At 39.8% G+C, this 14444-nt stretch overlaps 1 protein-coding gene across 5 annotated transcripts in view; it reads right to left on the bottom strand.

Moving 5' to 3' along the window:
• The window catches only part of AUTS2 (activator of transcription and developmental regulator AUTS2), a 2002816-nt gene extending 1990409 nt beyond the window's left edge, over positions 1-12407 (bottom strand). For 3 of the 5 annotated variants that reach the window (XM_073574990.1, XM_073575017.1, XM_073575008.1), the window contains exon 1: positions 12053-12406. In XM_073574990.1, coding sequence (XP_073431091.1) covers positions 12053-12328 — 276 coding nt within the window. In that variant the 5' untranslated portion in view covers positions 12329-12406. Of the gene's footprint in view, positions 1-12052 lie in introns of all 5 variants that reach the window. The other 2 variants (XM_073575027.1, XM_073574999.1) reach the window with 1 other exon arrangement.
• Positions 12408-14444: the final 2037 nt, after the last annotated feature.

Below are 14444 nucleotides of genomic sequence, written 5' to 3'. Positions count from 1 at the left end.
GCCTTTGCCCATTGCAAAATGATCATCCTTGGCTATCTCCTTTTTGCACCCGTTCTCCCGCTGATATGCTTTTATAATAAAGCCTTGACTAGACTACCCGGTGAGTGCAGCTCTTTTCTACTATTTTTTGCTATTCTGATTTACAGCTTGCAGCATAGCCCAGAGCTGCAATCACAATTCTGCTTGTTTTCAGGCACATCCTCAGCAGGACAATTCCTACACATCATCCCACAAAGCTTCGCATCGCTCAACTAGCCAAAGTGGAGATTTGCTAATACAATCAGTACTTGACTCCATACACATTCCCTGGTAGCTAAAAGGAATCATCTATAAATATTGAAGCCAAAATGTTGATAAGGTGCTGGCTGCTCAACAAGTCAGAAGAATGAATTTACTCCAAAAGTTAATTTTAATCAATATTTTAATCAATCGATATTTGAATAATAATAAGTCCCACAATTGGATGTGTTTAAAAATAATGTTCCTGTGCTGAGATAATCTTATAAATGTGCACCTGCTATTTACTGTGTAATGGCTGTGTCTGACCATGCGGGAACATAATCTGATCATACCACAGCTCCTGGGCAGGGGAGGAAGGAAAAGAGAATATACAGACACGACAGCATGGGATAACAAATGATTCTTTCTGTGAGGTAAAACATTTCATTGTCTGATTTAAAAAAAAGTTTTAGCAGAAAGAAAGATTGAGATGTGACCCCATGCAGTAATGTCTGTATACTCTTTTCCTTTCTCCCCTGCCCAGGAGCTGTGGTATGATCAGATCATGTTCCTGCATGGTCAGACACAGCCATTACATTGGACATAGCAGGGGCACATTTATAAGATTATCTCAGCACAGGAACATTTTTTTAAGCACATGCAATTGTGGAACTTATTTTTATTCCAAGATCGATTAATTAAAATGTACTTTGTGCTGGATACTGTATGAAAGTTTACCTTTAGTTTGACAAGGACATTTATTTATTTGCAACGCTCCTCTGTCTGGTAGCATTGCATGCACACTAGTAAATGTGACAAAATTCAAATTTGCAGTTTGCTTAAATTTGACCAGGAAATTCTATTTCTACAGTACATCCAAGATTTTCAATGCAAATTCAATGTTCCTTATTATGTACAAGGGTATCTACAGACCCTAGAGTAGGGGTCCCCAACCTGTAGCTTGGAAGCCACATGTGGCTTGGGGGACCATAATCTTTGGCTCGCGTGTATCTGTCATCTTGGTGCATTAGCACAGGGTCTAGAAAACAGCTATGAATAGCAGGTGTCCAGATGGTGACTTTTGTGATTTGCCCTACAAAGAAGAGCAGCTATGGATGCGTATATACAGTTGGGGTGGAGAAGGATGGGAGTATAAGGCTACCTTTACATTAGCGTTTTTTTGAGCTGCGCTTCGTGCGCAATAAAAACGCATTAGAAAATGCATCATGCGTTTTTGCATGCGTTTACGGTTTTAGGCGCATGCGTTTTAACCCTTTTCTTTCCATGTTAACTCTTAAAACGCATGCATTTGCAAACGCAGCCGTACGCATGTCCAAGTGCACGCCTGCGTTCCCATAGACTGTAATGCGTTATTTTGTCGCATTCCATGCACAAGTGTGCGCATGCGATTTTTTGACGACTTTTGGTCGCACCAAAAAATGCAACAGGTTGGGTCTGGAGCGCCTAGGCACACACCATGAAAAAACGCACGGGCACGAAAACACATATGAACGCGTGCAAATGCAAGACCATGTGGAAGCCATGTTAAACATAGGTGCGCATGACGCATGCACATGGACGCGCACAAAGTGCTGCGCAAAAAAATGCTAATGTGAAACCAGCCTAAATATGGTAAGCTGGAGATAGGATTATACTATTAGTTAGAATGGTGTTGAAGCTGGATGCGATAGTATGGAAGTGTTTCATAGGAGAATTCTGAATGGGGTAAAGTGGAAACTTTTGGATATAAGTATACTTCTTATAACAGAGGGTGGCACAAGGTGCTTTTTGTGGAATATTTGTCTGTCATTAAATTGTCATTACTGTTGGGGAGGGCAAGCGAGCTGGATGTAAGTCTTGACCATCGTTCAGGGCTGAATTTGGCTCTAAAGTTAAGAAAGGTTGGGGACCCCCGCCTTAGAGCATGATAAATGTAGGGTAAATAAATAATTCATTTCTGCTCCTGTCCCAGTCCAACACAAAGCTCCATCCAGTTTCTTCTTTCCTTTGACGAGCAACGACCTCTTTTGACAGCTTCAATCTGCCCCGGGGCTTCTGGTGCTGAGAATGCTTCTTACGTCACAATGCATCAAAGGAAAGAAGAGGCCAGAAGGAGTTTTGTGAAGTACCGGGCAGGGGGTTGTGACAGTGGGACAGAGGACTGACAAAGCGAGTATTTTTTTTTTAACCCCTCTCCTGGCCCTTTACAGATCAAATGATGACCAGCCATTTTTCTGAATTTACACAAAACAAATCACAAAAAATTCAGATTAAAGAGAATCTATTTTTTAATAAAAATTCGATACAGCCTTAATTTGATTTGAACCGATTTGTACATCTGTGCAAGTAAATAATAAAATTGAAAATCCTTACAGTTTGGTTAGTCTACAGCTGTTCTCATAAAAAGGCTAATGAAATACATTACACATGTATGTGTACTTTTTTTTTAGAACTGATCAATGATAAATCACATAGTTGTCAAACATTTGTAAGATACCTACTGGGGATTGAATCTGTAGTTATTTATCTGATTTTCTAATGAGAATTTTGCTTCCTAGTAATAACATTAGAACACCCAGTAAGTAAAATATTTTATGTATTTAACTAATTTCCTTAAAATTAAGAGAAATCCCATAACTATTAATGAACAGCACAGTTCTGTGTACAAAAGTCAATAATTAGAGCACAGCGGATAATAAAAGGTGCAGTTTATAGAATTAGCAATCAAAAGATTAGATGCTAGGCACTTACAATAAATTACAATGCAGGGCTGTCCAAAAAGAATATTTGTTCTGAGGTTGAAATAGTAAGAGCAGTTAGACTGATGGTAGGGATCTTTCCACTCAGACCTATGGACATCATTCCAAGTACTAGGGCCACAAAGAATACATATAGAGGCCATTTGCATCTCTTCATACATACAGCTTAAAAGCAATGAGGAACTATGTGAAATGGTTCCCAAATATACTCTCACTACTAGCAATTTTTCCTTGCAGTTTTTATTTTACACCTTTTCCACTATTTATTTTGGATAAATATAATAGATCAAAACCTTATAAAAATGAACTGTTTCAACTGGATGAAAGCGCCATATGCAACATGGCAAGGAGCTGTAGCTGTAGGCTAGGTACTCGTGCTTCATGCCCCGGCATGCTACCGGCAAATGGGGGTCTGACTGGGTGTGTGGACTTTAGATGTGATTGCAATATGCCCTTACAAACCGAATGGTGTCATTGTTTTCAGCCGCCCAGGACTAGTTGTTGCAGAGTTCAATGAGACAGGCCATAGTTCATAAATAAATGTATTTTTATTAAACAATAACTTCTGAGGAACTATGTACATCAGATAGTAGGCATTCATCTTCATGGACATTTCTGTAATTACATGGAACAATATCACACACTTCTTTCTCCCTTTCCTGGAGTCACTCTCGCTTTTCACTTCACTTAGCTCTTCTGCCTCAACACAGCTTAGCACACTGTCCCAGGAGCCTCCTCACCCCCAATAACAGCACTTAAATCCAGCAAGCAAGAGTCCTATACTTCTTCCCATGGTTCTGCATCCTTGTCCCCTTAGGGGATCTTTCTATGCCAATATAACTGCTACTTAGGTTTCTGCTTTTTTGATGCCTCTGGTCCACCACATGGGGCATTATCTCTTCACCTCGCTTATACTTCCTTCTACGTCCCGTTACCCAACTGACTGGCAACTCCGTACCATCCTGCTAGGCTTCCTGTCCCAGGCCCCGATACTTATTACTTTCCTCTTTTTCATTCTGGACCGACTCCAGACTGTGACTCACTCTGTAGGATCTTACTATCCGATAGGTCATCTCTCTCTTACCACAGGACACCCACTGCATGTGGTTCTGCTTCTCAGTCAGACCTATGGTCTGCTACTACTGCAGACTCATCCCTATCGCACATTCTACCCAGAAATTGGCCATTGTGCCCACGGTTAGCTCCTCCTCCCTCATCTAGTCCCAACTGTTAAATGCAACTACTCCTGTTAACTACCTAGTGCTGACCAGAACACAACTCCATCACCAGCAATATAACTCATTAGGTATTTCAAACACCATAATGCATAACATCATTTAACAAATTCTCGAGGGGGAACGTGGGCAACAATTCCACTTCCTTACACATACACGTGGTGAAGTTGAGAGCACAGAACTTGTATGGTGGCATGCAGAGAATTTTCTTCTTCATATTATGAAGTTGTAAGCACTCCTTTTTCTGTCATATTGTTACTCTATTTGTCAATGTACGAATTCAAGAATGACTCACCAATATGGCATTTCAACATGTCATTTTAATATTCACGGATTATTAAAACCTATAAACCTTCATGGCTCCATATGAAAGGCTTCTAGCAGTTCAGTGTGGGCCAATAGATTTACTTCAGTGTGATATTATGGATCTATACAACACAGATCCACCATTCTGTCATTTGCATGAGACCATAAAGCATACCTGTAATTTTAGGTGGCTTTTGAGTCTAATCTGTCCACTGTTTACATGAGGAATAACACTATTTTTGGCCATTTTATGACTATTTTCCTTCATTTTCAGAAACTGTATTCTCTTCATAAGTCAGGAACCAGAAGTTGTGGCACCTTCAGCCTCAAGCTCCACCGAGCTTCTTCTCATACCCACTCCATAAACTTCTAAAGGCAAAAAATTGGAAAGAGGCATTTTTCTTTAATAAACTGCGTGTGAAATGCGTTATGGAATTGAATGGATTGTATAATGTTCCTAGCATGATTATACTTGCTTACATGCACATTGTATAGTTTTGTACCTCCATTTACAGACTGATATGGGAGGGCCCAAGGATAGGGATACTCAGAAATATATAATTTATTGGAATTGAACCGTCTTTAAGGATATTTATTAGGACTATTTCCTTTTACATATTACTAAGTTATTATCTCTTTGGTCACCCACTTGTTTTTCTCTAAGTATGAATTTGCAATGTGTTGTGTAATAAAATGTAAGTAATAAGTAAAATGCAAAGAATAACTTTTATTATTTTTTATTGGCTTTTGCGTGCCTTTTTTAATTGAATATATTTAATAAGATATATTACAAAGTTTCTTATTTCCACTTGTGCCATTGATTTCTGAAAAAATAAGGGTTGTTACTATTTAACGATTTCGGCTTATATTAATGCAGTTCATTTAACTAAACACTATGTGTTCTACACTGGTAAATTACATTATAGCAAGCATTTATTACAGCCATCTCAATAGCGGCAAAAGCTTTGAACAAAGAAGATACTTACCTTGTAGGCACATAGTAATTGTATGACTGCAGCTGACAGTTCTTATTAAGTAGGAACTTGAAAGTAAATTTTGATAGAAGCTGTAGTTACCAACTATTGCACAGGCATACACATTTGGTGCTACATTTGTTTGCCACAATTAGGAGTCATTGTAAAAAAGGAGATAAACAATAAAAACATTATACAGAAAAAAACATGAAAAAAAGGACAAAAACTAGAATAAATTTGACCTAACGAGAAGACCCCTGGGCAATCGAATAGCAACAGACCCAAGCACCAAAGAACCTCTGTTGTATGTCCATTCTCTGCTCACTTTCTATACATAAGTGCTGGTAATGTGTGTTGCTTCCATCATCTAGTTTCAGGATACGATATAACCAATCCCAAAGTATCTAAGTAAATGATCCCTCTAAGGCTATATTCACACACAGCGTTTTTGCTGCTTTTTTTTCTGCAGCCAAAACCTGTTCTCTTGGCAGTAAAGATGCTGCGTTCAAAACACATTTTGTGACATTTTTTGCAGTGTTGTTTTTGGGTGCGGATTACATGTGTACTTTGTATACAAAGATAGTTTATCCATCAAAAATTCAGCAAAAAATGTTGCAAAAATGTATGTTGTTTTTATACATTTCACGTTCTCATTCCTTTCCATGGTTGAAAAAAAACGCTGCAAAAATGCTGAAAGAATTGACATGCTGCAGATTTCAAAAAACGCCGCAGTTCTCAAATTCAGTCAGAATAAAAAAAAAATAAACGTGTGCATGAGATCTCTGAAATGTCAATCTGCATTAAAAAAATGCAAAAAAAACCCCACAAAGAAGCTACATGTGAGCATAGTCTAAGAACCAAATGTACTAAGATATGAAGCACTAGTGGAAAGAACAGGCCAGTGCAGGGACAGAGCATCAATGTATAGCCAATTTATCAAAGTTTTTGCTCATTTTCAGCCAAATAATATGAATTGAGTGAACGAGGAGAAATGAGGTACAAGGATATTTGATGTGGAATGAGATGAGTAGGCTTCTGACATTATATTAATCTTTCTGACTCTTCAGGAAAGGGAAGAGGATTTTTTGTACTAGAAGAACATGGCTAGCTACATTCTGTTCTGTCATTACTGCCTTGTACTATCACTTATACTGTACTATCAGCCAAACCCTGCAATTGTGTATCAGCAGAAACATTATTATTTCCTAATAATAAAAGCAATTTGGTCAACCCCCCCAAAAAAAACAGACTTGCCATCACATATTTTATTATATGCACAAGGCCTCAACTGCAATCTACAAATGCAAAGTAGTTCTGGGGTGCCAGAGACCTACTAGTAATATTGATATAGGGGGCTCATGGCTAGATGCCTTATTACCTGCCCCTCATTCACAAATTCACCTAACCTGCTATATCAGGGGTGGGCATTTACCGTAATTTTTCTGAGGGGCTGTATTAGAGACTGTGACTGTTGTGGAGGAAGAATCAATAGGCTGAAATTGCGTCTGCTCAGTATTAACATTAGCATATTAAACACAATTATAATTATCATTTTATATTAATATTATAATTTAATATTGAGCATTATTAAGTATGCTGATGTCTTCCTTTATGCTTGCACGCAGCCCCCTAATTACAGTATGAGTACCCACATAGTCCCTTTATATACAGTATGAGCCCCCCACATAACCACTATATACAGTATGAGCCCCCACGTAGCCTCTCTGTATACAGTAATGAGACTCCCACAAAACCCTTATATAGTGTGAGTCCCCACATAGCCTCCAATGTACAGTATAAGATCTCCCATAGCCCTCTATATACAGTATGAGCCCACACAAAGCCTGTAATATATGGGTTCCCAGACTGCCTGTTATATACTTGCAAACATCCCATACACATATGAAAAAAAAACAACAGATACTCACCTCACTCCCATTCTCCTGGTGCTCTGCACCTGTTTCTGGTGTACTGACTCTCTGTTCAGCAGATGCTACTTCATTGCATCTGCAGTCTCTCACTTTGATTGGTGGAAGAAGGAGCCGGAGGCTCCGTCTTCCAGCAATGGATTTACCGCTGTCTGAATCCTGAGGATGTGGATAGATATGGCATTGAGAAGTAGGCGGCAGGCGAGGGCATGGTGCGGCTACTTTCAGCCCTTTGGTTGTCTTGGTCCTTGTGCAGGGCCGGATTCACCTGTTCCCCTGTGGACCAGACAAAGCTTATATACATGCATAGCTTTGCTATTATACACAAGCTTTCCCATGTGCTTACTGTACATATGCCAAGAAATTGAAGAAGCATTTATAGCCAGACTTGGCATTTGCATGTCATGCATAGGACGTGAAGTGGGGTTAATAAAACCATATATTAATAAGTTTGTACATTGATAAATTCCATCTGCAAAATGACCACACAATTGACCTTTCACTACATCGTAGCAATATTATTTTAAGAGATATGATAATAATGATATGATAATATCAAACCCAAGATGGCTAATTTTACATTTTATTGGGTAAAATGGCCACTTATGATTTCTTTTGTGCATATTTGAATAGGTTGAATGATTAGATTGCATTATGGGATCATTGACATTATGCAAAAAACTACATTGCACATCATTACCTTCTGCATTAATTAACATTTATGTTATTAAGCAACACTTCATTAACCAATATTGTAGATTTTATGGAAAATATTATTTTATTTTTAATGCCTGTGGTGACATATAATGGCTATAAAGGCTTAATATACAGAACATAACGAGCACCTATGGAGTAGGATCCCACGGTGTGTAGCACATCAAATATAGACAGAATGTAGTCACTGTAATAACTTTAATAATGTGGAAATCATATCAAAGGATTCTACATAGAAAATGACAAATGGCAAATTCCAGAGATCACGCATTAAAGACATGTAATGTAAGCCATAATCATCAACAATAACAGAAATAAACACGTGAAATGGATCACTCTGTTTGTAATGATTCTATATAATATTAGATTCACTTTATGTATTGAAGAACTGAAATAAATTAACTTTTTGATGATATTCTAATTTTGTGAGAAGTACCTGTATATTAAAATGTAACACTAGTTATAATTCCCTTGTACTTAAATATGCAAAGATTTCTGCCCATAGCTTACAATGAACTAAAATATCATACTAAGTTATGCCAACCTTACTAATCCTCTGCTGCACCTATGCATATGCCAACACTTCCCTGGTCCACTGCGGTAAATCAAGCAATTTCTGGAGCCAGGTGAAGAGAGTTAGGGGAACCAAGTAAGCATTGGCATGGGAACAGCAGTGGATTGGTAAAATATTAGTTCTTTAGTTATTTTGGACCATTGTAAGCTTTTAAAGGGGTTGTCCAGGCTCGGGACAAAGGCCTGTAGTCATTCTGTTACTACGCTGTGCAGAATACTACTTGCGCTCACATGCCAAATTACCTGATTTGGCTTTTCTTCATTCATTTTTATTGAGTCAAGCCGGATGTGTTTAGTTAGCACCTTATCGCAAATATGCACATGATTGCAAGTGACTGCTCGCTTGCAATGGTAATACCAGAAAAATGTCGTAGACTGCAGTCACATAAAGTGACTACAGACTTTTGTCCCAAGCATGGACAACCCTTAATTAAACATTTGTAATTGGGTTGAGCAACCTCTTTACCTTCAGCATAAGGATCAGTCGTTGATTCTTTGAGTTTTGCTTAGGCTTGCAAAATTTTCTTTTAAGATTGAGCCTTACACTCATTCGTGCCAGATGGTGAAATAATACAAAATAACCAAGATTCAAGAAATCTCAAATATTGTAGAGAACACTACGGCCATTCATCCTTTCAACTACCTTACACCTATGAATTATGTTGTCAAGGGTGAAAATGTCTAATTTATGGAGTATCAAGGTGAGTTGTATTTTCTGGTGTAAGCAACCCAGAGTAAAACTCATTGGTAACCGTGTAGAGGTGAAATGTTCTGAATGCCGATGGTCTTCTCTGGTAAAGAATCATTTTGTAAGTTACTGGAAAATGACGAAATGAGTGTACTGATATTATTGCAGTTGAAGTGCAACTCCCATGCCAAAGAGACTTGTAAGAAGATAACATCTGTAAGAGTTGAAATCTCCACACATCACAAGAATGAATGGTACCACTGAACTGTGGAATCAGGATCAGGCCACGCTCACATGCTCAGTATTTGGTGAGTATTTGTAAGCCAAAACCAGGAGTGGGTGATAAATACAGATATGGTGATGTGTTTCTATTACACTTTACCTCTGATTGTTCTACTCCTGGTTTTGGCTTACAAATACTGATGTAAAATACTGACCAAATACTGAACGTGTGAACGTGGCCTAACTTGGAGATCCTGAAATCTCTAAGCAAAGCTGAAGAGATAAGGTGCTCAAGAGAGCAGTCAATATAACTATTGGTAGGGTCTAAGCTCGCAAACCCCCACTGATCCCAACTTCATCTATATCTCATTTCATTTATGGACCTTAAAGTTTTATTTTTAATTTTAGAAGATCTCCTTAAGATCCTTATACATCTTGATTGAAGACTATTTAGTTACAAAGTGTCGTCCAATGTGAACAATTGTGACACACGTTTCCCAGCTAATCTTGAAGAAACTGCCACAGCTATGGTCCACTTCTATACACTTTCTAGTAAATCGTCACATCACTGATGAAACTTGATGTTGAGTGTTCTGGCAACTTTCCCACCAAACATCCTACAAAGCTCAAGTATGAAAAATGTTCTCTTCACTCACAGGCATAGCAGTCTGGAATCCATTTCTCAACAAGTGGATGGACTAAATCATGTACTGAACCCTACACACAGATGTTTATTCCGCTGGCAAAATAACAATAACAGCTGGTGTTACCAGTAGAATTTGGTCAAAAGCATAATGCAAAACACATCCAATGTCAACCACAACAAGCCATGTCTGCAGCCGCTCTGGGACATTTCCTAAGGCAAACAACAGTATGGAATACTATTTGCTTTCTAAACAAAATATGATTTATTGCCAAGAAAAGACAGTTTCAATTGCAAAGTGATTCACTAATTATATTGCAACACTTGAGTGCTGACAGTGTGTAAACCAGCCAGAGGTGCAACCATCCAATATTTATGATTAGCTGACGGTCCCATAAACAAAACTATTAATTGTAGCATTGCTAAGGAAGGAATGTATATCCACAAGCCGCAAATTACCATGGGCCTCGCGCTCATCATATAGCTGTGAGCAGCCCGGGATTACAATATCGAATCAATTCATTTTGTAAAACATATAAGATTAATAGTCTAAAGAATCCCTTCCGATCAAATCCAATTAGTTTGACCCCCCCATCAATAGAAGGATTATTGTCAACTACCATGGATATTGGTTGCTATAATCTATGGCTGTCTTACATTAAATATACTCAGTGGTGTCAATAAAAGAAAAAAGCCCATATCACCCATACGCATATCAGATGTAAGATAACCTTGAACAATGAACCTGGATTGTTTAAAGCCACAAGTAGAAGGAAATGAAATGACATCATAGCATACCTGAGCTCAGCTCCTACAGCATGCATGGACCATACACCAGATGTAAAACTAATGTCATTGCAGATCAGAGGTATTTTAGGGTTAATGCAGAAAAGGGACATCAAAATCCAAACAATGAAAGAGTTTCCATCAGACTGTCATGATCAGCAAGCACAAGAACAACTGACATCTATGGCAATACATCCTGGGACAAATCAATCTATCTATCTATCTATCTATCTATCTATCTATCTATCTATCTATCCCATATCTATCTATCTATCCCATATCTATCTATCTATCTATCTATCTATCTATCTATCTATCTATCCTGTCTTGCTAAAGCTCTGCAAGTGCCCAAGTGTCATCAATAAAGCAAGGTTTTGCAAGAGATCAGTATAAAATCACTTTTGCACAGACAATAGCAGAACAAGCCTTTAATATAGGACGTCAGCAGGGAGGATTTGATTTGCTCATTAACCCCTCCAGCAAGGATGAGAGCTCAGTGTAGCAGCCAGGGCAGCAGAATGCCAAATGCACGGTATAGTCAATGGATCAGGATCCAAATGTCATCTAGCAGCATCATGTCCTTCTAAACAATACCCTGCTAACTCCACCACTCCCAGATCATAGTCATCAAACACACAGCCATGAATAAAACTGAACATTCAACTGGGGTGGTGAAACTGGAGCAGTTAACCAGTTAATGGCAGGCAGGTATGAGGACTCCCACCCCATCCATTATACACAGACAGTTCTTTTCCATTTCGGCTGTAGCTATTAACCCCATTTCTGCTGGAGAGATGAGAAGGAGCAGCTGACAGCTCTGACTACCCATTCTATCATCATCATCATCATCATCATCATCATCCCAAAGCTTGCAGCGAAAGGATTAAAATGCAATCTGCAGTGACAAGGGTCCAACCTCCGCCTTCCCCCTCGCCCTCCTCCCTACACTCCAAAACATTAGGACCTTAAATGAACCCCCATACAGCAATGCACACACACCCTTACCTCCAGCGCTTCCAAAGTCACAAAGCTGCTCATTGCAAATCCATCAATGATGTCTTCTTCAGCCGAGGAGGACTCTTTCCTCTTTCTCCTAGGGGGCTTTGGTCTGGACAAGGAAGAAGCAGTCGGGTTCCCATTGTCTTCTTTCTCAGATCCAGAGGAAGAAAGCAAAGAGCCGGTCCTGGAAAGCCCTAATCCCCCTTTGGACCTTATATCCCTATCCCTTTGGGATTTGGATCTCCTCTTCTTGCGATAGCCATTGCACCGTGGGCCATCCATTGCACCCACAGCAGTAGCAGCAGCAGCAGCAGCACAGGCAGCAGAAGCAGCAGCAGCAGAGACACCAGCAACCACCCCTCTCCCTCTCCCCTTCCCCACCTCCTCCCCTCCTGATACAGAATAAATAATAAAATAAACCCCACCACGGTCTGCAAAAGAAGAAAATCAGAAAGAAAAAAAAAAGACTCAAGGATGGAAACCTGGGCAGCACATTGCTCCTTCTCTGGTGCAGGCTACAGTAGATAGTGTGATTCCAGCACACACATCCACAAACCCAGAAATTCCTATAAGGCTGCCAGGGAAAGTAATGGCTGATCACAGCCTAGAAAGCTGGAGAGGAGAAGGCTTTGATCAGGAGTGGAGGTTAAATCATCCCCCCTCCCTAAACAAAATCATGGAGCTTTTCCACCTGATGTATTCCAAGCCAAGGTTTAACTCTTTGTTACTGTTGCTTGCTCTTCCAGAACTCCATGATGCATCCCTTGGATCAGTGAGGAACTTCCAGTGGAGATGATGATGACCCCCTCCTCTTGTCCTCTTCTTCTGCTCGGTTCTCGTCTTCTGTTCTCCTCCTCAGTGACAGATGCATCCAGACAGAGGAGGGGCAGGAGACTGGGTGGGAGACAAGGAGATGTGCACTGTTTTCTTCTTCTTCCTCCACATGCACAATGCTGGAAGTAACAGCTGAGGCTGTGCTTGGGTTGAGGTGCCACCTCCTGATCCTCCAGGGCTTCTGCTTCACGGGAGGTCAGGGCGATGCTGTGTCTTCTCTTCCCGGCCAGAGAGGAGGGGGCTCGGGGCACAGCCCTCCCTCCAGCTCCAGTCTCCTGTACTCTCTGGTAAGAGGCATCCACAACTTTTATTAACATCTCATCATCCTCAGCTCATACCTCAGCAGACCTGCACATCTGGATGACAAGGGGACAAGTTCTGCCACACGTGTATAGAGAGGAGGAGCAGTGAGATCACTCATCCCACCTATGTCTGCCTCCAGAGATGAGGCATCATGCTGCATGCCAATTCTAGGAGTGGGGCATCTGCCTCAGGTTGCATACAAAGTTGGGACTGCGAGCCAAAGTATGGGATGGAAAACCCATGTCGCTGCAAAAAAAAAAAAAAAAATCAATCCTGAAGATGACTATATTTAACCCTATAAAAAGATGAGGCAGAGCTAAACATATCTTTTATCATTTTTGCATGCACAGTTTAACTGTATATGGAGCACTATTGTAATATTAGATATGTCCCACACACCTGCGGGCCAGGAAAAATACGTTAAGTTGTTTTTCTAATTAAAAAAAAAATCTAAATTACTAATTAAAGGTACTGTTATAATGAACGGTTACCTAATCACAGGATATCAGTGTGCTCCAATTAAAAAAAAAAATATATATATATATATATATATATATATATATATATATATATATATAACTTACCAATGAAAGGTACTGGTATCATTAAATGTTTTCTAATCATAAGATATCAATGAGTTCTTAATAAAAATATAAACCAAAAATGGGGAAAAAAGGGTTAATTTTGCACCGCCGGTGGATCAAGGATGAGTGATAATTGGTATCCAGAAACGCGGTTTGTTTGTCAACGCGTTTCGAAGTTTAAAGCTTCTTCATCAGGGTAAACCACAAGGTGCCACATTGTGGTGTGTGATGGGTTTTTGTCCTGATGAACACGTTTTAAACTTCGAAACGCGTTGACAAACAAACCACGTTTCTGGATGCCAATTATCTCTCATCCTTGATCTACTGGCGGTGCAGAATTAACCCTTTCTTTACATTTTTTTTGTTTATTTATATCGATTTGTGGGTCTGCAGCAGCCCTTAAACCTAATAGTGGTTGTGGTCTCACAACCATACCAGATGAGTACCATTGCCTTTGGTCTCCCCACTGTTAGGACTCATACTCACTTGCTAGAGACTCACACAATTCTCATAAGAGTCTCTTTCATGAAAATCTGGCACTGCCGCCGGCACTGGGACCGGAGCATGCGGCTACATGTATTTCTGTGCAGCCTCACGCTCCGGTCCCAGTGCCGGTGGCAGTGCCAGGTTTTCATGCGAGAGACTTTTACGAGAATCGTGTGAGTCTCTCGCAAGTG

The sequence above is a fragment of the Dendrobates tinctorius genome, unplaced genomic scaffold, assembly GCF_039654945.1.
Source record: "Dendrobates tinctorius isolate UK_male_01 unplaced genomic scaffold, ASM3965494v1 ptg000007l, whole genome shotgun sequence".
Lineage (NCBI taxonomy): Eukaryota > Metazoa > Chordata > Amphibia > Anura > Dendrobatidae > Dendrobates > Dendrobates tinctorius.
The sequence above is the reverse complement of the archived record's forward strand: the minus strand, read 5'-3'. Positions and strand labels throughout refer to the sequence as shown.